We start from the raw sequence: 26,497 nt of genomic DNA, 5'->3' as shown, positions 1-26,497 counted from the left end.
GTGATTAGTGTTTGTTTTAGTTGGACTCTTGACACTTGACTTTTTGCTTGCTAGTTTTTTCCTGTTTGTGTTAACTTTGTGTTAATCCACCACATTTGTTATGAACATGCAAAGTTAATAGTGTAATTTTGTGGTTGTTGGTACATAATGGTAAAGATCATCACCTAATTTATTTCCTAATTCATTTGCTAATCAAAAGTTTATTTTCTGTCAATAATGTATATAGATCCAGCTCTTTCACAGCAGTTTGTCATTAAGGAGTTTTAGAAGCTTTGGACAAAAAATATCCGTTGTAAAATTGGGATGCACAAACATCAAGAATCAGACTATGAATCTCAACCATGGTGACAAATAAAATTGTTAAAAAATCCTTATTTATCCATGCTGCAGTGCATGTTGGGAATCCTGAATGAGATTTGTAATTTGTTAATACCCAGCATGCTTTGCAGCATGACGTTTTTTATTTAATTGTCACCATGGTTGAGATTCATACTCTGATTCTTGATGTTTGTGCATCCCAATTATACAGCGGATATTTTTTGTCCAAAGTTTCTAAAACTCCTTAATGACAAACTGCTGTGAAAGCACTGGATCTCATTTACTTTATTGACAGAAAATAAAATTTTGATTAGTAAATTAATTAGGTGATGATCTTTACCATTATGTACCAAGCACCGCAGAATAACACTGTTAACTTTTCATAACAAATGTGGTGCATTAACACAAAGTTAACACAAACAGGAAAAAACTAGCAAGCCAAAAGTCAAGTGTCAAGAGTCCAACTAAAACAAACACTAATCACAATAAGGGTGTGTTGTTAAATTAAACAAAACACCAACATCTAAACCTAGTAAGTGAATTGAGTTTTCTAGAGCAATATATTTACTGAACATTCAGAAATAATGTTTTCTAAAATAATAAAATGCAATGTTTCTCTATCATTTACATAACAGTCAAACAAGTCAATATAATAAACAGTTGTTGTTTTAAACATTGTGTGAACATTAAAACATGACATTGTCATAACGTTTAAAAATGGTAAAATGTAACATTACTCTAACGTTCAGACAACACAGAAACGTTCTTAGAAAAAAACTAGTCACTTTTAACGTTGGCAGAATGTTTTTGGGAACATTGGGAACTTTCAGGGAACGTTCTTAGAACTTTTAATTTCTAGCTGGGAAGCTCCTTCGTGTTGGTTTTATATTCGATTACTTACAGTAGCCAACAGTTAACGCGCTGATTATTTAAACATCTCATCCGTTTTGGGCGGTGTCCTTGCACTTATTTGAGACTCGCGCCGTTGAGTATCACCTGCAGCTTTACAACACCAGCTGAAAGAGAGCGTCCTTTTCATATCTACCCTTCGTGGATTTCCTGATGCAAGATGACGACGGCAGCATGCACGGCGCAGATCGATTGACACATGAGATCAATGTATCGCGAGAGTTATAACCTTTTGAATGGCTCTCGCGGAACTTTGATGTCATGGGTTGATTTGTCTGCGCAGTGCTGCATACGGTCGAATACTTGTAAACAATGCGTCCTTTTCGTTACGTCCAGGCCAAATACAGATGCTCCTACACTCGTAATATATTCATTAAAGGGGTCATAGCATGAAAATGTTAGCATTGCCACTTTGTAGGTTTGAGCAAAAATGTGTCGTTTTGGGTGTGTCTTTTAAAATGCAAATGAGCTGATGAAGTGCAAACACTGATCACAATGATGGTGGTTTGATGCAATTCAAACTCAATTGTGCTGTGAAATATTTCTTCTCTCTTTGTTTCTCTCTGCACTAAATGGCAGTGCTGTGGTTGGATAGTGTACATTAAGGGGGCGGTATTATTCTAACAAGATATCCTTATGACATCATAAGGAAAGCCAAATTTCAATGACCTATTTTTGCTCACACCTACAAAGTGGCAATGCTAACATTTTCACGTCATGGCCCCTTTAATTAAAAAACACGGCAATTTCTCTCTAGAAAGGTGCAGGTTGCAAGCAGCCTTTCATGTCTATGTGTGCACATGTGCGGGCGCGGTGCAGCGCAGCGACTCTTAATAAAAATAACGCACATAAATCTCGAAAAAGCTAACAGTTTTCACACAATTATGTTATATAAGAAATATAAATATAATATACTCACTGTGAAAGTTGTAGTGGCCTTGCTATTTCATCGCTAAATGAAGCGTTAGCTCGATGCGTTACACTGAGGAGAAAACATATCCGTTTTATAACAAACATCGTATAACTACTAACCTAGTCTCTCAATCAATCAATACAATCACAATAAAGTGAAACACTAGTTTTAAAACAATCGCTGTCTTGCTTTCAGTTCCTCTGGCTTGGCAATATGCTTTTTGTTTGTTATGCTGTAATTATTCAGATTTTCACTCAGTTTAACTAGAAAATGACTTTAAAAATACTTAAAAATGACTTAAATGTAAATATTTAAGTACTTACCATAACTTTTTGTAGAAAATGTCGATAATCAACTCCCGCACCCACACTGAAGCCAATTATTTTCAGGTGCATGCCCATACGCTTTTCTGTCTCAAACTACATTAAGTCAACTCAGATTTTTCATTTGACACGATAAATTGGCTGAGCAGAGTTTAATATATTCTGTGAATATACATTTTTGTTTTACCCCAATACCATGGGTTTTAATTACCACAATGCATATTTTTGTTTGGGGAGAATTATTTGAAAGCAATATGTTTAGTCAATACTTAACTTTCAGTTTCCACAATTTTTTAAAATATAAATTTTTTACAGTGTTGCATTTATTTACTAATAATTGAAATGGGGAAAACATGGTTAATAAAACAAGAAACTATGCAGCATTTACCAATCTTCCATGCTGCAGAGAAAACAAGATTACATTCATTTCTCAACAACAGAATACTACTCTTTTTACATTTATTTTAAGAAAAATTAAAAATCAATTTTTTTGGGGAAAACCCAGATTTTTAGGCTGCAACATTGCATGTTTGATGTGACTCAATTCCGATGTTTTCCCCCTCAAGTGGCACAGATCGGATGACCCACGAACATGTTAGCAAGAAAAAAGCACATAGATTCCCATATTCTCCGTTCGGTTTCAGGCCTCATTCAAATGTGGGAATAAATCGGATACATGCATTTTGATTTGAAAATTAATTAGGTGATGATCTTTACCATTATGTACCATTATATATATTACAGCTCCCCTATGTGGTTAAAAAGCGCAACAGGGCTCTGCAGGCAGGGGGAGGGGCAGGGCTGTGTGCTCTACCCTCCACCACCACTTTCAGAGTGTGCTTGTAGCAGCTAGGAGGCTGCTTAGGTTGCAGCAACAGTACAATTTGTCCAGTTAAAAGTTGTTCTATCACTGAAATAATTTTAGAGACATTATTTAAAGGTAAAAAACTACATAGTGTTGCTTTAAAGAGGACATATTATGAAAATCTAACTTTTTCCATGTTTAAGTGCTATAATTGTGTCCCCAGTGCTTCTATCAACCTAGAAAATGTTAACAAGATCAACCCAGTAACTTAGTTTTGGTAAACCATTTTCTGCAAGCATGTGAAAAAATAGGTAATTGTAATTTGGCTCCTATTGTGATGTCAGAATAAGGTAATACCGCCCCCTTTATCTGCACTATCCAACCACAGCACAACCATTTAGTACGGAGAGAAAGATAGAGAGAGAAAATAATTCACAGCACAATTGAGTTTCAATTGCAACAAACCACCATCATTGTGATCAGTGTTTGCGCTTCATCCGCTCATTTGCATTTTAAATGACACATCCAAAACGGCACACTTTTGCTCAGACCTATTTTAGACTTAGTTTACATCTTTAAAAAAATCTCATAATATGTCCCCTTTAAGTCATTCTGGGGCAACATCCCAGCTAGAAATAAAAAGTTCTAAGAACGTTCCCTGAAAGTTCCCAATGTTCCCAAAAACATTCTGCCAACGTTAAAAGTGTCCAGTTTTTCTAAGCTCTCAGAACGTTTCTGTTGTCCGAACGTTAGAGTAATGTTACATTTTACCATTTTTAAACGTTATGACAATGTCATGTTTTAATGCTCACACAATGTTTAAAACAACAGCTGTTTATTATATTGACTTGTTTGATTGTTATGTAAATGATAGAGAAACATTGCATTTTATAATTTTATAAAACACTATCTCTGAATGTTCAGCAAATACACTGCTGCAAAAAACACAATTCACTTACTAGGTTTAGATGTTGATGTTTTGTTTCATTTTAAGTCACCCTTATTGTGATTAGTGTTTGTTTTAATTGGACTCTTGACACTTGACTTTTAGCTTGCTATTTTTTTCCCTGTTTGTGTTAACCTTGTGTTAATGCACCACATTTGTTATGAAAAGTTAATAGTGTAATTCTGTGGTGTTTGGTACATAATGGTAAAGATCATCACCTAATTAATTTTCAAATCAAAATTTTATTTTCTGTCAATAATGTATATTAGATCCAGTGCTTTCACAGCAGTTTGTCATTAAGGAGTTTTAGAAACTTTGGACAAAAATATCTGCTGTATAATTGGGATGCACAAACATCAAGAATCAGAGTATGAATCTCAACCACGGCGACAATCAAATGAAAAACTTCATCTGCAATGCATGCTGGGTATTAACAAATTACAAATCTCATTCAGGACTCCCAGCATGCACTGCAGCATGGATAAATAAGGATTTTTTAACAATTTAATTGTCACCATGGTTGAGATTCATAGTCTGATTCTTGATGTTTGTGCATCCCAATTATCAGTGATGCCGGTAACGCGTTACTTAGTAACGCGTTACTCTAATTTGACCACTTTTTTTAGTAACGAGTAATCTAACGCGTTAATATTTCCAAACCAGTAATCAGATTAAAGTTACTTATCCAAGTCACTGTGCGTTACTATTTTTGAAATTTTCCTTAGTTAAATATATATTTTCTTGTATATTTCTTCTTGCGTCTCGGGAAGTGAAGTCAGGTGTGCGACAAGTCACGTTTTCAGCACGAGGACAACTCAGGTCACGTGTAAGCGACACAAACGTAAACAACGTACAATAGAGAGAAAAGAGAGATGCAGCTACAAAAACACTACGTCAAAAAAAAAAAAAAAAAAACATTTGGAGTCGCGGCACGGCACAGACAGTCAAACTTAAAGGGGACATATTATGAGATTTTTTTTAAGATGTAAACTAAGTCTAAAATAGGTCTGAGCAAAAGTGTGCCGTTTTGGGTGTGTCATTTAAAATGCAAATGAGCGGATGAAGTGCAACCACTGATCGCAATGGTGGTGGTTTGTTGCGGTTGAAACTCAATTGTGCTGTGAAATATTTTATCTCTCTCTTTCTCTCCATACTAAATGGTTGTGCTGTGGTTGGATAGTGCAGATAAAGTGGGCGGTATTACCTTATTCTGACATCACAATAAGGGCCAAATTACAATGACCTATTTTTCACATGCTTGCAGAAAATGGTTTACCAAAACTAAGTTATTGGGTTGATCTTTTTCACATTTTCTAGGTTGATAGAAGCACTGGGGACACAATTATAGCACTTAAACATGGAAAAAGTCAGATTTTCATAATATGTCCCCTTTAAGAGCAAGTCCCACCCGGTGGTGAGAAGCAGTGAGCAGGAGGTCATCCACAACCCAAACAACAAAAGCTGGACTTCAGTGCGAAACCAGTAAGTGTGGGAGAGTTGAAGAACGAAAGTAACAAAGCGATTTTCTCCGAGCCCTGATAACATCTAAATCTCACTATGACAGCATATAGCACATAACCTCTGAAGAGTTGTCAAATATCGCGTTATTTACTCACCGATTTCCACGTGTAGATCTAGAACTGTGTTTTCAACCATGATAAGTATATTCCAAAAGCGGTCTTTTTTTCTTACAACGCGTTGTGTTTCTCGTTTCATGTGTTACAATACTGATAAATCTACAAGGTATTTACTATATAACATCCTGAAGACTTCTCAGTTTTTCAAAATAAAAGTAAGTCGAGTTTAAACTCGACTTACTTTTATTTTGTGAGTAGATCCTGTCGGGTCAAAAGGAACACTTGTTAGTTTTGTCCCGCTGCTAATACTGTGTATAATATGTTAAAAAATTGATATTATTCTAATTTGATTTAATTTTATTTTCATAGTGTTCAAACTATTGAATTTTTTTTGTCTCAGCAATTTAAGTTTGTACTGTTGGTTGCTTTTGAAACATTTGATAAAACTGAAATTTAAAATAAAAATGTAATTTAATTATTTTTCCAAAGATAAATGACAAAATAAGTTTGCAGTTACATATTAAAGAGGTCATAATCATATATATTTAATAAAAACAAGTGTAACACAAAAATCTATTGTGTAACAATTCACTACTCCTGTTTAAAGTGAAATTATACAGAAGTCGTTTTACATTTGTTCAAAATTCCAGCTGGTTTTGATAGACCACACTTGTGAGTTATTGACCACAGCAAAAATATATCTCTTTCTAAAACATTAGCTTTTAAAATTAAGTTTTTCTGAAAATGGCCCCTGCTCTTCCCTATTTATGTTAAGTGAAGTCAAGAAAGACTCTATATATATATATATATATATATATATATATATATATATATATATATATATAGATATATAGATATATAGATATATATATATATATATAGATATATATTAGTTTTTTAAAACACAACAGTTCAACTTAAAATGTCAGGAGATACATTGTTGACGTTACTGTTAAAAATGCACTTCCAATAAGGTGAGTGTTGGCAAAACCGGTTGTCATTTTTAATGTTGAGGCAGTGGGGGTGTTGGCAGCTACTGGAATGTAACTAACAAAGTAACTTGTAATCTAACTTAGTTACTTTAAAAATCAAGTAATCTGTAAAGTAACTTAGTTACTTTTTAAAGGAGTAATCAGTAATCAGATTACTTTTTCAAAATAACTGTGGCATCACTGCCAATTATACAGCGGATATTTTTTGTCCAAAGCTTCTAAAACTCCTTAATGACAAACTGCTGTGAAAGAGCTGTATCTAATACACATTATTGACAGTAAATAAACTTTTGATTAGTAAATGAATTAGGTGATGATCTTTACCATTATGTACCAACAACCACAGAATTTCACTACTAAGTCTAAAATAGGTCTGAGCAAAAGTGTGCCGTTTTGGGTGTGTCATTTAAAATGCAAATGAGCGGATGAAGTGCAACCACTGATCACAATGATGGTGGTTTGTTGCAATTGAAACTCAATTGTGCTGTGAAATATTTTATCTCTCTCTTTCTCTCCATACTAAATGGTTGTGCTGTGGTTGGATAGTGCAGATAAAGGGGGCGGTATTACCTTATTCTGACATCACAATAAGGGCCAAATTACAATGACCTATTTTTTCACATGCTTGCAGAAAATGGTTTACCAAAACTAAGTTATTGGGTTGATCTTTTTAACATTTTCTAGGTTGATAGAAGCACTGGGGACACAATTATAGCACTTAAACATGGAAAAAGTCAGATTTTCATAATATGTCCCCTTTAAAAAAAACTGGACACTTTTAACGTTGGCAGAATGTTTTTGGGAACATTTGGGAACTTTCAGGGAACGTTCTTAGAACTTTTTATTTCTAGCTGGGATGCCTACCTTGAATTGCTTCGCCAAGTGTTTAGTGTAAATGCTGATATCGGATACAAGTTGCTTTTAAAAGATAATGTAAACAAGTAGTAAAAAAAACAGATAAATTCAACAAACACTGGAGTGGTCTCTTAATTTTTTTGTGGCTCTATTTGTTTTATACCAACATACACCAATATAAATGGCTTTATATGATGTAGTGCTTTGACAACATTACTGCTGACTCACCTGGACACAGCTGACAGAGATGAGTGATGTTGAGATGTTGAGTTTGGTTTGTGATGGGATTGTTCACCACACAGCTGTATGTGTTGTTATCCTGATATTCAACCTCCAGAGATAGAGAGAGTCTGATGTTGAGATCAGACACACTGATGTTGGACAATAAACTGTTTCCTTTGTACCAGGACAGACTCACATCTCTCACATTCATCACTGAACACAACAACACACATTTTGAGCTTGATGATGAAGAACATTGTGAAGAGTTGCTGCTGATTACAGGAATGGGCAGATGAGCTGAAAAAACAAGAAGAGAGAACGAAAAGTTTTGATGTAAATTGATACAGCATCTCTTAGAAATGGCTAACCAGTCAAACCTTTATGTCCTGTTTACAACTGTGCAAATACTGACATTACACTTTATGTTTTGAAATGCCTATACCAGAAATACAGTTTTACATCATCTTGCTGCTAACATTTCCCAGTCATTTCAGCGTTCCTACAGACTGAACCACTGTAGTGAATCCACCCTTACAACCAGGGGTTAAATTGGGATTTGTTATGTGGGGGGGCTCTGCTGGGAGGGTACTTTAAGGGGTAACATGTTTAATACTGATGACAGCAAAGCCACTGGTGTGTTTTAATGACATTCTAGACCTCTGATAGGATTTGATAAGTTTCAACTTTAAATCTGTGCCAGAGATTGACCACAAATATTTTATAGTGTCTGAATTTTAAATTATGCAAATCTATGAGTTTGACACCCTATATCCATTTGTTGCACATGTCATTATGCATCAAACTTTAAATGAAGTAAAAGGAATCAACCTCCTTGAATAATTCTATATGCATAAGATAAGCTACCCAAAAAGATTAAATTAACAAGAAAAGGTACAACACACAGTGCTGTATCATCAACATGTCTAATAAATTAGCAATAGAGATTCCCTATGCTGGTCAGCAGCTAAAACAATCGTAAGGTTTGATTTGTGTAATCAAAATACATAAATGTATTAAACTATACAGTGAGTTATATGCAGTGTTATCCAGTTACTGTAATGAGTGACATACATACTTTAGTCCTTAACACGTTTCTAGTCTTCTATTAAATTTCCTCGACGTGGGCACCCTTAGTACCTCTCTCTCTCTCTCTCTCTCTCTCTCTCTCTCTCTCTCTGTCTCTCTCTCTGTCTCTCTCTCTCTCTCTCTCTCTCTCACGCTCTCTCTCTCTCTTGTCTCTACAATGTCAAATGATCCTGTGTGAAAGCGCGTTCTTGAAGTTCCTGAGTTTTTTCGCTCGAGTGGCATAACTTGCGCGAAGACGCGTTTAAAAGGAAAAGCGCGTGTTTCCGCAGCAATTGCGCCGCCCAATTCGCATCAATTGCATCGCCCCGTGCGAGGACGCGTCTGATTGCGTCTTTGCATTGACTTTGTATGTAATCTACTCGCGCAAATCGTTGAACTTGCGTTGGTGAGTATGCCCCATAATGAATGGAAACACATTATTCCCTTCGCGTCAGTGCACACGCACCAGCGCAGTGAGAACACACGCACAAGCGCAGTGGGTACACTGGCACGAGCAGAGCGAGACGTTCAGCCTATGTGCCGGAGCTTAGCCCCGGACGGCCCCGGCCCAATTTAAACCCTGCTTACAACACTATCACAAACACGTCTATTTTTTCAGTTTCTCATTGCAAAATATATTCATTGATCATCACAACATGACATGGCTTATTCACTTTACTCACCATAGACAGTAACAAAAAATGTCTTATTTGAAGATTCTGTGTCACTGAAGATCTGTAGTTTATAAAGTCCAGAGTCTGTGATGTTGATGTTTGTGATGGTGAGAGATCCAGTCTGATTGTCCAGCTTTCGTCCGTCTTTGAAGCTCTCACATGGATCACAGACATTCTGCTTTTTATAGAGTTCAGATATACGAGTCTCTTGAGGTCCAAACAGCCACAGTATCTGCTGATCTGTCTGTATTTCAGTAATATTAGTGTGTAGAGTAACAGAATCTCCTTCCACCACTGACTTCACTTCATCACCATCAACACCAAACACACCTGAAACAAAAATGAATCTCAATATTACTGAAAAGCAGGATATTTTTCTCTATAGACTTTACTAATAATTTGTTAAAAGTTAACCAGTTCTGATATAAACCCAGATAATATGGCACAAGCAGACCTGGTAAATTAAAGGGGACATATTATGAGATTTTTTTTAAGATGTAAACTAAGTCTAAAATAGGTCTGAGCAAAAGTGTGCCGTTTTGGGTGTGTCATTTAAAATGCAAATGAGCGGATGAAGTGCAACCACTGATCACAATGATGGTGGTTTGTTGTAATTGAAACTCAATTGTGCTGTCAAATATTTTAACTCTCTCTTTCTCTCCATACTAAATGGTTGTGCTGTGATTGGATAGTGCAGATAAAGGGGGCGGTATTACCTTATTCTGACATCACAATAAGGGCCAAATTACAATGACCTATTTTTTCACATGCTTGCAGAAAATGGTTTACCAAAACTAAGTTATTGGGTTGATCTTTTTAACATTTTCTAGGTTGATAGAAGCACTGGGGACACAATTATAGCACTTAAACATGGAAAAAGTCAGATTTTCATAATATGTCCCCTTTAAGTATTACTCCAGTGGATTAATTAATGTCTTTTTAAGCTAAACAAAATGTTTGGGTAAGGAAATTATTCATATTTTCAGCATTTTAGTGAAACTGATGAACACTTTGTGCTAAATTCAAATATGGTAGCACGTCTGATAGTTCAAATCTCATTTGTTTTGTGACTATAGTAGTCATGTGATATTTCCAATGAGATTTGAAGTGGCATGCCACCAAATTTTCTTACGCACACCAGTTTCGCTTTAAAAGACATTAACCTACTATGGTTTTCAGAACATGAGGAGTCTGCTATTAGATAAAACAACAGTATTTTATGCTTTAAATCTCATATAGACAAATAAAACACAAACTAAGTCAGTTGTGATTAAAACAAATTTAAATAGATGTAAAAATGCCATTGTTTAATTCTTAATATAGAGAATGTTTAATGGAAAAAGTGTTTGTTGTGGACTGAATGCAAATGAAAACATTTTAACCACAATGGTGGGTGATGCACTCTCCTCTCATGCACACAGACCACAATAGACAGGATATAAATATACACAATAGTTTTCATTACCTCATTTTTCACAAATACTCTCATATTTTTACAAATTATGACTGTCAACTAAAAAAAGTAGAATTTTTATGTTGCATTGAAATAACACAAAGTAGACTGTAGGAGTCTCATCTCATAATAATTTATGGACCAAAATCGTCTACTTTTATTGGCTGAATCTGCTCTACTGATGCCACTAAACCACAGCTCAACCCGTCAGTCTGTCAAAGATGTCTGTGTGTCGTTTCATCTTGTTGTACATCTGTTTACACGGTATGCTTTTTAGTTCATGTCAATTTCTTATTATATTTGTTATTTGAACTAATGTTAACATGGAGTAAAGTTGTGATAACTGTAAGTTGATTTAGAAATGACACAATTGAGTGAAATGAAAACTGACAATGATTGAAACCGTTTCCTGATTTCAGACACTTCCTCTGTGCACTCTCAGATATAAAGCTGTTACTGGAGTGGTACCCTTTCAAAAATTACATGCATATTTGTGCATTATTAGCACCTCATTGGTACAAAGTAACACTTTTTACAAGGTGCCACCCTAGAAACGCCTTTTTCTGACAGCGTGGAGAAACTTTTTAATACATTGAAAAATGGCTCCTGTTTTTACCTTCAACTCATACTGTTTTAAATCTTCATTTATATAAATGTTACAGGTGTTTATACAGATGAAGTGAAGTCAGTGTCAGTGATGGAGGGAGATTCTGTTACTCTACACACCGATCTTACTGAACTACAGAGGGATGATCAGATAGTTTGGATGTTTGGACCTAAAAATGGTCGCATTGCTCAAATTTATAAACAGAGTGCACCAATATACAATACAAATGGGAGATTCAGAGACAAACTAAAACTGGACAATCAAACTGGATCTCTGACCATCACAAACATCATAAATGAACAAGCTGGAGTTTATAAAGTAGCCATCATCAGTAGTAAAGGGAACTTGTACAAGACATTCAGAGTTTCTGTCTATGGTGAGTAAATTGATCTAACCATCATTAGGGCAAGATTTTATACCATTTCTTTGCTCATGCTGTGTGTGTTGTTTTAGCACATAAGGGCGTGCTCACACTAAATGTACTTTGCCGCCAACGTATGGTTTGTGGGCTAGTATGTACTTGGGTGCAATACACCTAATTAAGGTTTGGGTCAGATGCAGTGACATGGATGCATGTTGATGGGACTTGGACTTATATGACTGTAAATGCTGTGCAAAGGTGTTGAAAATATGCGTATTTGGGGAGATTTTTGTTTGGAATCACCAAAAACACATTTTCCTAAACTTTTTTGTTTCTTCCCTATTTTATGTTCAAGCTGGACTTCCCATTCCTGTCATCACTCGTAACTCTTCAAACTGTTCTTCATCATCTTCAGTCTCAAAATGTGTGTTATTGTGTTCAGTGTTGAATGTGAGAGATGTGAGTCTGTCCTGGTATAAAGGAAACAGTTTATTGTCCAGCATCAGTGTGTCTGATCTCAACATCAGACTCTCTCTATCTCTGGAGGTTGAATATCAGGATACAAACACATACAGATGTGTACTCAACAATACCATCACAAACCAAACTCAACATCTCAACATCACTCATCTCTGTCAGACGAGTTCAGGTATTTAAACATTAATGTTATGGAGTTTTATCAGTGGCCTTGAATTTGTATATTATTTATACAGACTATAATGTATCTTCTTGTTTGAGAAGTCTATAACAAGTAAGGTCAAATAAGGTTTATTTCCTTATTGTGTCTACTGTAGGTGCATCTGTAGGAATGGACTTTTGTTTGACATTTTCTGTTCTTTTTTTAGACCCTATCAAATTCTTTTGTTTTACTGAATCTGTAATTCGATTGGTAATGTCTGCCCTGATAGGTGTGGCCACTGTTGTGATACTGCTTGATCACTTCAGATCCATCAGAAATGAACAGAAGAGAAGAATACAGCATAGATACCACCATCAGTCCCTGACTGATGTCAAATCTGGCCTTGGTGACTGATAGTTACGAGACATGCAAATAATTGTATGCATTCACATGTGCTATGATAATACTGACTTTCTTTAATGACTTTGCATATTGCTGTTCTTTAGATGCTTTTTAAATTACCTGCAAAAATTCATTAGCATGTACTTTATATTACTGATGGGTGTGAAGTCTTGAAAGAAGCACAGACACTTCCCCTGATTGTTTCAAACTAAGATTCAAAGCTGTTAATACAGCATCATATGTTGGTTAATAAAACATATAGCAGTCACTTCTTGAAGAAGCTCTGTTGAACGTAGCAACCAGATGATGAAACTCAAATGAATTTGGCAGAAGGGATGGGTTGGGCCGATTCTTAAAAATGGCAACAGAGTCAGCAGATCTTATTGCAAACGGCAGATTATTCCATGTTTAATGATGGTGTAAACGTTCTGACATGCAAAGCGAAGCGCACACGTGAATGAGCAGAAGGTAAAGTCTTTGTCTTTGTTTGTCATTGTCACATAATTTACATAACGACACAAGCTTCGAATCAAGGCAATGTCTGGCACTCCCATTTTTGCTTGACACAAGCTCTAAAGCCTTGGTTCAAATGTAACATCACTCATCATTGTAAACTTACATTTAGATCGAAAAAAGTATCAAAAGCAGATACAAAGTAATTTGTGCGCACTCCAAATCAGAAGCAATGTAAATAAACATGTAATTCTACCTAAAGAAATAAAGAATTAATAAATTAACTGTTGTGTGTCATTATTAAAACAAGTACTCTGAAATAAACAAGTTTTACACTCACCTAAAGGATTATTAGGAACACCTGTTCAATTTCTCATTAATGCAATTATCTAATCAACCAATCACATGGCAGTTGCTTCAATGCATTTAGGAGTGTGGTCCTGGTCAAGACAATCTTCTGAACTGAATGTCAGAATGGGAAAGAAAGGTGATTTAAGCAATTTTGAGCGTGGCGTGGTTGTTGGTGCCAGACGGGCTGGTCTGAGTATTTCACAATCTGCTCAGTTACTGGGATTTTCACACACAACCATTTCTAGGGTGTACAAAGAATGGTGTGAAAAGGGAAAAACATCCAGTATGCGGCAGTCCCGTGGGCGAAATGCCTTGTTTTATACATTATACAAGCCAAGCACATCATACACTCTAAAAACTATGGGGTTGTTTTTAACCCCGGGCTGTGTAACTATGGGACAGAACACATTTCTGGGTTAAAATTATGCAAATAATGGGTTGTTTTAACCCAACTGCTGGGTTGTTTCAACATGGTTGATTAACAATAACCCAGCAGTTGGGTTAAAGCAACCCATTATTTGGGTCATTTATACCCAGAAATGTGTTCTATCCTATAGTTACCCAGCCTTGGGTTAAATACTTTTTAGAGTGTATTCTGATCCGGTCTGACTTATGCAACGCTGTGCAGACCAATCCAAGTACGACATTAAAGTAACGAGAGCGAATCAAGATTAGACCACTGTAAATGCTTTTAAAATGCTTGTGCGGCACTTTAATGTTATACGCCAATCAGTTAATGCATCAAATCAGGGACCTACGTCAATGATTTGCACTATAAACACTGTTCATGAGAGGGCACACTTCCAACAAAAAACCCTTTTGTGGGGCGCCCTTCAGTCATTTTGTGCCCTATGTAACCACCTATATCGACTAGGGCCGGCCCTGCATGTACGTACACTGTAAAAAATTGCTGTTAAAAAACAGCCAAATTTAACAGTATAATTCTGTTTTTTAACAAAAACAGAAGTATACTGTTAAATTCTGCATTCTGTAAAAAATCAGTTCTCAGAATAATGTGAATTTACAGCCCTGAGAGTCCACCGTTTAAGACTGCGTCCCAAATCACACCCTACACCCTCATTCACTATTCCCTACATTAGTTTCCTAATGATCCACCTGAAATCAAGTCAATGAGTTCAGAAACTGAAGCATTAATGATGGACACCTGCTGCTAAAAAAATCACTAAAGAAAACATAAACAAAAAAAGAGAAGACATGAGCAGAAACACTTACAGACACAAAGACTTAGATGAACACCAACTAAAAATAACACAAAACATTAAACATCTCCATATATCACCAGAGGAGAATTAAACATTTCCACAAACACCATTACCACCATCCTCACTTATAAACCACTTTGACCTTACTTCTGTTATACATCTACAAAAGTTCTTACTGAGAACAAACATGTGTTTACTAGACTTTACAAGCATTTTCTTTAAAGTCACCATTATGGTGATCACTGTTTTCATTAGTTGGGCTCTTGACTTGGTGTTCAGTCTGGTAGCTATAACTGTGTCTTTATGATGCAGGTTTGTTATGCCAAAGAAAACCAAGAGATGATAGAGTCTCATGAGGTTGGGTGTCTGATTATTGATCAGTAGTTTCTCTCGCCAGTCTTAAGAAGCTTAAACATAACAATTAAAAGTACTTAGGGATGTTTATGATCGAGTATTTACATATTTGAATCAGAATCATTACAACTAGTATTACAGTAATTTGATATCTTGACAGAATTGTATACATATGGACTTTGGTGAATGTGGAACCCTAGCCCTCAGCTGACACACACAGACATCAAGAACCAGCCCACGACTCCCAACCAGGGTGACAAAAGAAAATGGGAAAACAGTTCATCTGCATAATTTATTCATGCTGCAATGCATGCTGGGAGTCATGAATGAGTTTTGTACTATGCTGATACCCAGCATGCATTGCAGCATGAAGCTTTTCATTTGATAGTCACCATTGTTGAGATTCACAGCCCGACTCCCGATGTCTGTGTGTGTAGTTTGCATATGTTTTTTATTTCATTTATTCCCAATGTTTTTAAGATTCCTCTGGCTACCTCAATACTCAGTTTCTGTCACATTATAAGACTACTATAAAGGGTTGCCACCCATCTAACCACGTATGAGCTTCTGTATAAAGTCAGTAAATTACTTTTAACTCATGACACTAACACCATAATGTTCATTAGTCAGTGATAATACTTTACTTATACTTTTTTGCCATATTCAATGTCTTTCAAATCACATTGAAAAGGCCTGAATAAATATAACACCAAAGGGCAAACCCAAGGATCAAGAGTCCTACTAAAGCAACCGCTGATCACGAGAATGGTAACTATTATTTAGGGATCAGACTATTAGACTAGAGCTGTCCAAACTCAAAACAACTTGCACTGACATATTTTAAAATACATCAATGCCCTTTGTTTTGCCTGAAAATGCACAGAAGTAATGTTAGGCATGTTTGTTAAAACTAGTTATATTTTCTAATTAAACTATTCCTGGTTTAAGATAATCCCTGTCCAGGAAACCACACCTTATGATTTACTTCTCAGTAAGAGCTAATGTACATTTAAAATAAAATCATACTGGTTTGTAATAAGTGAAGATGGTAATGCTGTTTGTGGAGTTGTTTGATGATCTTCTTGTGAGATCTTAGGAAATCTGAGTAAGTTTGAGTCTCATCTAAGTCTGTAAGTTGAGTTTCTGCTTGTTTTCTCTTTAATTCGGTTCTTGTTCATCTTTCATTCAGTGATTGTGTTTGTTAACAGCAGCTGTTCATCATTAACTCAATCATCACTTCATTATCTCAATAATTTCAACATTGGGTCTGTTTCTTTTACTCTTTGTAGTGTGGACACATTAAGCAGTGTTCTTTGACACCAAGGATTTTGCGATGGGGGTTAAAGGGTTAAATGTGTAAGATATAAAAACACAGAATGCTAATGTTTTTTAACAGTCCGAAGGAGACCGTAAAAAAACAGTATCTTGCTGGCAACCAAGCTTCCAGTTGATTACTGTTATTTAACAGAATGTGCTGTTAGAAACAGAAAACCTAACAGTCAAATTTGCATACAGAAATATGTTAATTTCACACAGACATTAGAGAAAAGTCCTTGTATTTTGTTTTTTTAAATCATGTTAACTTAAAAACTGTTCAGGGGATTTACACAAGATGATAATGTGAGATACGTCTTAGTGTTTAATGTTCTGTTTTGTTAGGATTTGACTCAGTTTTTGGGTTACCATTGTGCTGAAGAGTAGTGTGGTTGTTTAGGTCAAGGATGGGCAGTAAATCATTGATGTTATACTGCCTGTTGTTTTATTTTAAAGCAGTAATTGTGTAGTTTACTTGTGATGAACTACATGAGATTTGTGTGAAAGTTTAAATGTTTGGAGTTCAATTTTAGAAGTAATATTTGTTTACAGTGGACTCAAATGAATTAAGTTCACAATACTAACACCACCATGTAAATATATCTGTTTATAAACTTGAATGAATCCTGCTATTGGTTTCCTAAATGAAATGAGTTGCTTTCAGGGCATTATAACATTAACATACTGTTAAAATAGGGGAGCTGTAAATTAACGGAAGTAGAACTGTATTTAACAGAGGCAGAACCGCTGTAGATAACACAAACAGTACCATGCTGTTAAAATAACAGTTGACTGCTGTAGGTAACAAAACAGTATCATGCTGTTTTTCCTAATAACAGTATCCCGCTGTAAATTAACAGTGCAATGCTGGCAACCACAGCTTCCAGCATAATACCGTTTTTTTACAGGGAAATTTTTTACAGTGTATCTCTCGCACTGAATAACACCCATGCATACCAGGAACAATATTTTGAAAAAATATCATACACACAATACATAAAAGAAAGATAATGTCTAGCAAAATTATATTAAAACATTACATCTGCTCTGAACAGTGCACACCAGGGGCGTAGCCAGGAGGGGGCCTGGGTGGGCCTTGGCCCCCTCATTTACATGTCCGCCCCATCAGATTTCCAATTGCTTAAAATAAAATAAATAAAATAAGAAAATGTTGATTTCTTAGTCTGATTGACAGCTGTATTCAAACTTAATTGGATTAGCTCATGTCACGTGTTGTTGTGCGTAACCTATGCTGTTATCTTTGCATGAGAGTTCATTAATATTTGGTGACAATGGCAGCTGGCGCGCAAAGTACAATATTACGCTTTTACAAAAAAACAACCAAAGATGAGCGAGAAAAAGAAAATGTGCCATCCATATCATCTGAGTCTACATCATGTTCTGCTGAAACGATGAAGTAAATATGCTGTTTTAAATGTGTACAGGTGTTAAGCTGTTTTATTTATGTGTAAGCTATATATATAGAGGGAGAGAGTTGCCCCCTCATTTTAAGATGGGACCCCCCAAAAATAAAATTCTATCAGCATCTCTGTTTGAAAAATAAAATGATAACTTGCAGAGTTATTTTCTAAATGGATAAGTTTAACTAAGTGTAACTGTCAGAACAAAATACAAGTGCTCAACTATTCCAGCATCCACACGCGTGATTTAGTAGACAAATCTTCTTTCTGACGTGATGTCTAACAAGTCAAATATACATTTATCACAAAATGTGTCACATTAAATCTTAAAGGGGACATATTATGAAAATCTGACTTTTTCCATGTTTAAGTGCTATAATTGTGTCCCCAGTGCTTCTATCAACCTAGAAAATGTTAAGAAGATCAACCCAATAACTTAGTTTTGGTAAACCATTTTCTGCAAGCATGTGAAAAAATAGGTCATTGTAATTTGGCCCTTATTGTGATGTCAGAATAAGGTAATACCGCCCACTTTATCTGCACTATCCAACCACAGCACAACCATTTAGTATGGAGAGAAAAAGAGAGATAAAATATTTCACAGCACAATTGAGTTTCAATTGCAACAAACCACCATCATTGTGATCAGTGGTTGCACTTCATCCGCTCATTTGCATTTTAAATGACACACCCAAAACGGCACACTTTTGCTCAGACCTATTTTAGACTTAGTTTATATCTTAAAAAAAATCTCATAATATGTCCCCTTTAAGTTTGTGTTTGTTATGAGTTCATTTGAAGTCACCATTACTGTGATTAGTGTTTCCTTTAGTTAGGCATTTGTCCCTTGACCTTCACTCATCTAACTCTCCCCTTTTAGCAATAGCAACAATGTTTTAGTAAGACCACTTGTTCATTACTTCATGCAGAGGGAAGCCCCTCCAGATCTTCTCAGATTGTTTATTTTTATTATACTCTATTCTACAAATAATTTAAACATTTGATCACAAATTAAATTGTGAAGAAACAGGCATATAAAAAAGCTCTATGCAAATGACGTTGTATTGAATATGACTGCCGTCATGCTTTAGTGTGTTTTTGTGTTGTTGTTGTTTTTGCTTAAGAGAGACTTCATGATTTCTGATACAAATTTCAACGATGGTGACAGTTAATGGTAAGAAAGTTGCTAAATTTTTGTCATGTTGCAATGCATGATGGGATTTATGAATGAGTTCTACAATCCTGGTACCCAGCATGCATTGCGGCATGACGTTTTGTTGTTGATTGTCACCATGATTGTGTTTTATAGGCTGATTGTTGATGTCTCAGTGTGTCTGACTTGCACCACAGATTAGATTTGGGTAAACAATATTTAACTCTTCAATATTTACACTCTTTTACAGCACTGTTGGGTTTCATGGGAGCCTCAGAGAGTTGGCAGAACATGAATTAAACACTTATATTTAGTGATTACTTTTTTATGATATCATTGAAACCCAAGACTTATACTTTCACACTAATTAACATAGTATGAGTTATAGACTTCATTTCTCTCATCTTCCTCTGCTTTAACAGATGTGTTTTATAAACACACTGCCACAATGAGCAGAAGAAAACTAACATTAAACTTCAAGACCCAAGTACCCAACTAAAGGAAACACTAATCGGAGCAATGGTGACTTACTTTATTAACCAGATTTACAGCAGTTCTTTAGAAGTTAAACCTATCATCCATGTAACTCTGCAAGCAAGTTGTAATATTAGTTTTCAAACAAAGAGGCTGTTTACACTTGGCATTAACCTGTGTTTTCATCGATCGGATCACAAGTTGACGACGTTAATGCCAGGTGTAAACGGTGTTCAAAACGTTTTGAGCTCGTCCACTTTCGACCACTTTCAACCACATCCAGAGGTGGTCGAAACCACTTTCGATCGGATCGCTTTGGAGTTGCGGAACGCACATGTGGTTGAATGCGTTCGAACAGCCACACGCGACCGCCTTCTCTCCGCCCATTTATCTAATCTGAGGTATTAAACTCAAGTTTTACGTCTTTTTTGACTTCTGGCGTGAACATTCGGTGAACAGCGCTATTTTTAGCCTTTCATTGATAAAACTAAGCGGCTGATCTCCGTAGTTTCGTTTTGAAAGCGTGTGAAAGTTGCGCGATCCTATTTAATCAATTGCGCTGAAAATTCAAAGAAAGCTCTTACATAGTCATGTACAAAACACTGTGCAGCATGTTTACTTGCTAAACAAGCAGTGCACTCCGACATAATATTAGTTTGCGTCCATATAAACTCATAATTACTCCCGCTCGGGTTTGAATGACAGCAGAGAGACTCGCCCACCGTCTCACAGACCACCCCCTCATAGTATTCAGCACAGAAGCGGTCGAAAGTGGACAAAAGAGACGGATTTTAATACCAGGTGTAAACGTAATGTGTCTCTCTCGTCCACTTGTGATCCGATCGATGAAAACACATCTTAATACCAAGTGTAAACAGCCCCAGAGATGATGATAGTGTTCAGTTAAAGGGGCCATAGCATGAAAGTGTTAGCATTGCCACTTTGTAGGTTTGAGCAAAAATGTGTAGTTTTGGGTGTGTCTTTTAAAATGCAAATGAGCTGATGAAGTGCAAACACTGATCACAATGATGGTGGTTTGATGCAATTCAAACTCAATTGTGCTGTCAATTATTTTTTCTCTCTTTCTTTCTCTCTGCACAAAATGGCAGTGCTGTGGTTGGATAGTGCACATTAAGGGGGCGGTATTATTCGAATGAGATAGTTGGATAGTGCACATTAAGGGGGCGGTATTATTCTAATGAGATATCCTTATGACATCATAAGGAAAGCCAAATTTCAATGACCTATTTTTGCTCACACCTACAAAGTGGCAATGCTAACATTTTCACACAATGGCCCCTTTAACTGTGGGGATTTCATCTATTGCATTTAAAAATTTGGCTTTCTTCCTCATTTTAGTATTACTTTCTCCAGAAAAAGATTCAACAAAATAAAAATTTTAAGACAGGAACAATTCCAAAATTGAGTTGATTTGACACGAAATGACCAGCAGGTGTTCACTATTAATGACTCAATCATTTCATTATCTTATTAACTTTAACACTGATTTAGTGTTTTTTTAACACCAATCTTGGTGTGGATTATATAAACACCGAGCAGTGTTAATTTAACACTGGGGATTTTGCTGTGTAGTATAGTCAAAACAATGCTGATACTTTTTAATCTGTACACAATACAGTAATCTACAAACTGTACACACTCATTTACATGGGTATTGGCAACACACAGATGGAAATACATGCAAATCAGATAGGCTAGCCAGAGCAAGCAAGGGTGCTTCTCAAAAATGCTTTCTCATCTCCTCACTGCTACGCCCTACACCTACAGCCTACGACCCGGAAACCGATCAAGCTCTGCCATCATGCCAAAATCTCTATTCTTTAATTGTATCATGAGGAGGTGAGGAACGAGAAGGAGGCTTCCTGAGGGGTCATGCGAGGATACACAAGTGTATCCTTTGTTGAAGTCTTTTATCGATTAAACCTGACACACATATAAATCTCCTCCACATTGTCACGTCTTTTAATCATATTCAAACATACAGAAATGTTAGTATTAATCATTCAATTATTGTAAATGTAAATTCTAACAGCAGCAAATATGTGATTTCCAAGTCACCAGAACTCTGGTCTCAGTCTTGATTCGGACTCGGACTTGACATGGACTCAACAGTTTTTGGTCTTGGTCTGGATTTGGACTTACTATCTTTCTCTATTTTCCTTTTTTCCTTTATCTCTATCTGTACAAAAAATACTAGCCAACCCTTGGCTATGTAAACTGTGTTGGACTTGATGCTGTTCTTGTGTTGCAATGACTGCTTCTATTGCTTACCTTATTTGTAAGTAACTTTGTACAAAAGCGTCTGCTAACTGACATGTAAATGATATGTAAAATGTAAACAAACAACATTGCTTTCAACTTGTGTATACATGAGTGATCATAGTTTCTGTTAAGTTTTTTTATCTGTTTATCTTTTAGAAAAGATTTCTTAAAGGGATTGTTTCCCCAAAAAAATAAAAATTCTGTCATAATTTTCTCATCCTCATGTTGTTCTAGACCCATATGAATTTCATTTATCTGTTGACCACAAAAGATGATATCAGCACACAGCTGATTGTAACGATTGACTATCACTATGATAAAGTCATGTTTTGTTTATCATTTGTTTTAGGCTACTGTAGTTTTATTACAAACATCATTGTTAAATTATGGTTACTGCAGTAGGGCCATTGTAAATTTGTTCTTACTACGGTTTAACTAAAATACCTAAACTATAACAACTGTAGTAAAACCAAAAGAAACATCATTTTGAGTACTTTGTTTTTGTCACATTAGTTGGTTTGTTTAATAAAATGGTGGTGATGAACGAGCACAAACACACTGTGCATGTTGCTCATTGTTTCTGACTTTGTATGTTTACTCTGTCTCTTACAGATGCTTTAGCTCCTTTTTAGTCACTTGATATAATTTGCATGACTTGATGGAAAGGTTGCTTATGACTAACTTGTCTAACATGAAACCATTTCATGAAAGATTAAATAATTCTGTGATTTTGTGCGGGTGTGTGTCCACAGACACATAAATATGCACTTTCCCAACCAAATAAAAATCTTTTTTTACATAAATATTACATAATATTTTATATAAGATTTTACATAAGATATTACATAAATCTTTTTAATCTTATCACACTAAAGTGCCTTCAATGAAATTGACTTTCTTTTATGTCTATATCAGTAGCTTGCGTAGAAACATTTTGTCCTCAAGTAAAATTACTACAGTATAAGTCTACAGTAATGTACAAAAGAGACAAAAATAACACTTAATAATAGTTGAATGTAATAATAAGATAGTTACAGCACACCGTTATTTTCAGTGGCATACTCAAGTTCAATGGTGAAATCCTTATATTCAAATATTCAAAGTCCTCATGAGTTGTCTCATGCAAAATAGGTTTTCTATCTAGTCCTGACTGGGGACTTAAACCTGACTGTGTGTTTTGTGTCTGTGAGGTGCTCGGGTGTGGCTGCGCAACTTTAAACAATTACTTTGGAATTTGCATCAAGGTTGTTTAAATGTACCATTATGTAGTATTATGGGTATACAACACATTGATATCTTGTACCTTTTAGGATACAATATTATACCCAAAGAACCTATTGTGTACAAGGAACAATTTTGTACCAGTTACATTTACAACTGTACCTTTAAAGGTAGACAATATAAACTTAAGGTACAGTAATGTACCCCAAAAACTGTTCTCATCATTTCTTATGTTTTTCTAAATATTTAAAAAAGAAATATGCATAACAATACATTATGGTGGGTCCTGAGATAGATAATAGCCGTCTAAGTGTGTCGAGAATGTTGAAGTTTGGGAACCACTTACACTGCAAAATCCCGGGAGTTAAATTAACACTGCTCAGTGTTTATATAGGTCCACTCTCCAGAGTGTTAAAAAAGTAACACCAGAGAGAGTTAAAAGCTACAATATGTGACTTTATCCTCTCTATCACCATCTCTGTTTGAAACTTAAAAGTGCATTTTACATCTTACTTTTACATCCTACTTGGGTTATTTTCTTAACTTAGGTTTAGATGTTGGCTGTTTCATTTAAAGTCACCATTATTGTGATCAGTGGTTGTTTTAGTAGGACTTGACTCTTGACCATTAACTTGTTAGTTTTTTCTAACTGCTATATCTTAGTATGTTTAAAACACGTTGTTATAGCAAAGAGAAGGTTATTGTGCGATTGAATATTGATGGGTAAAACATAATGTCAAACATAAACATTTAAATGAACAGGTTTATTAATATAGTTTTTCCCCCCTCATCAGAAGCATCATTTTCTATCAATAATAAATTACTTCAGTTCAAGGTCCAGAACTCTCATAGCAGTTTGACATTCTGAAGGACTTTGATAGTGTGCACAAAAAACATTAACCGTTGAACAACGTGGATACAGAGACCTCGGGAATCGGAGTGTGAGTCTCAACGATGGTGACAAAGAAAATGGTAAAAAAGTTCATTATTTATTCATGCCGCAGTGCATTCTGGGAGTTCTGGATGAGGTTTGTAATTTGTTAATACCCAGCATGCATTGCAGCATGAAGCTTTTCATTTTATTGTCACCATCATTGTGATTCATACTCTGATTCTTGATATTTAAGTGTCTACGATATATTGCAGTTAATCTGTAAGTGTCAGTGCTTAAAAATGGTTCAGAATGAAAAACTGCTATGAGATGGCTGGATCTCATACTACAGTATCATATTATTGACAGAAATAAACACTTCTAGTAAGCAGTCACTAAATAAATTATTTTTTAAGAATGTTATTTGAAAGTATATCCTAACAACCATTATAATCACAGAAATGCACTAGTGTCTCCTCTTTGGCCACAAAAAAACATGTTTTAAACACATGCAATTATAACAGCCAAAAAAGCTGAAAAACTAAGACTAAGACTCAAGAGTCCAATTAAAACAACCACTAATCACAATAATGGTGACTTTAAATGAAACAGCCAACATCTAATACTAAGTTAAGAAAATAACTCTACAAGTAAGATCAAAAATGCAATTTCAGTTTTCAAACAGAGATGGTGATAGAGAGAATAAAGTCACAGATTGTAGCTTTTAACTCTCTCCGGTGTTACCTTTTTAACACTCTGGGGAGTGGACCTATATAAACACTGAGCAGTGTTAATTTAACTCCCGGGATTTTGCAGTGTAGGGTACCAGCCCAGCAACAAAAGGTACAGTTTTAAACCTTCCAGTCAAAGATTGGATAATTTTTCTGTTCAGAAAAATAGGGGCTCGTGTCGCTTTAAGAGCAAGTTCTGCATGGATGTCAGAAATCCGATTTGTTTCTCATTTGATTATTTTCGCTTACACTTACAAGAATACATGCCAAGACTGCTTTGTGTGTATTTGTCCAGTACAGACATGAGAGAAATTGCAAAAAAACATGAAAATATTTTTCCTCTTTAAGATAGCCTGACAGGCAGGGCAGAGATACACTTTGGTAGCTCGACAGGAATTCACAATACCCCCGGGACATCAGGCTAGCGATTTTTGCTGTCTTAAATATATAGCCTAGGTTTAGTAAAACTGGTTGTGCAAGTCATTTCAATGAGTAAATGGAAATGTAGACAACATGATCATAAATATTTTACATATCCCACACAGTCTTTCTTGGCTTCTTCCACTATTAAACCACAACACTGTGATTTTAATCTTAGCTGCTGTATTTTACTACTTATGTTGTCTATCGATTTTGAAACATTTACGAATGTAATTACTAATTGTGAAAAGCCCTATATAAATAAAATTTAATTGAACCATGTAATTCAATCCAATAGAGATGTAAAGAAATATAAGTCTTTCCTGAGCTGAGAAAGCCCCCCAACTGAAATGCAACTGAATGTTTTCTTAAAATATATTTTTTAGCTGTTTAAAGCAGAGTAGTTTATTGCAAAGTATTGTAAAACTCAAATGTCCTAATATATTAAGAATGGTACTGTCTAAACCAGGGGTTTTCAAACCTGTCCTGGAGGACCACTAGTACTGCACAATTTGCATGTATCTCTCATTAGACACACCTGGTTTAAATCTTCAGCTCATAAGTAGAGACTGCAAGACCTAAACTGGGTGTGTAAGGTAACTGCATGAGGTGTGTCACAAAACGGAAACATGCAAAATGTGCAGTACTAGTGGTTAAAGCCCTGGTCTAAACCATGTCCAGGAAACTGCTCCACAGACTTACTTTCATGCCTCCAAAATAATCTTTGTCCAGAATATTAATGAAAACACATCAAAACTTTCTGCAAATTCAAAGGAGATCATCAATCTTAAAACGAATGTGTTAAAATAACACATCTCAAAATGAACACAAAATGACACATAATGTGTAAAAATAACTAAACTATTAAACAAATTATGTGTTATTTTAACAGATTATGTGTTATTTCATGTTGATTTTGAATTCATATAAATAAAAGGGACAACACAAGATGTGTTAAAACAACACAAAGTGTGTTGTTCTAAAAATAACACAGAGATGTGTTAAATTAAGGACAACACATCAGATTTGATGTTATTTTAACACATTCGTTTAAAGAGTGTGAAAGTACAGATTGTTCAGAGTAACTAAAATAACTGTGTTAGAATAAAGAATGCATTCATTTGAGCCCAACTCACCCCTAGATTACAAATAGTAGGCTACTTACCATTTACAATCAGTGGTAAGAA

General features: G+C 35.5%; 1 protein-coding gene across 1 annotated transcript in view; it reads left to right on the top strand.

Moving 5' to 3' along the window:
- LOC141359615 (uncharacterized) overlaps nt 1-26,497 on the top strand; it is a 93,558-nt gene that overhangs the window by 20,546 nt on the left and 46,515 nt on the right. The window contains exons 3-4 of the mRNA XM_073862347.1: nt 11,715-12,035; nt 12,376-12,669. Of these exons, the coding sequence (XP_073718448.1) occupies nt 11,715-12,035; nt 12,376-12,669 (615 nt within the window). The remainder of the gene's footprint in view (nt 1-11,714; nt 12,036-12,375; nt 12,670-26,497) is intronic.

The sequence above is a fragment of the Misgurnus anguillicaudatus genome, chromosome 23 (assembly GCF_027580225.2).
Source record: "Misgurnus anguillicaudatus chromosome 23, ASM2758022v2, whole genome shotgun sequence".
NCBI classification, from domain to species: Eukaryota; Metazoa; Chordata; class Actinopteri; order Cypriniformes; family Cobitidae; genus Misgurnus; species Misgurnus anguillicaudatus.
This window is presented reverse-complemented; position numbering and strand designations above follow the sequence as displayed.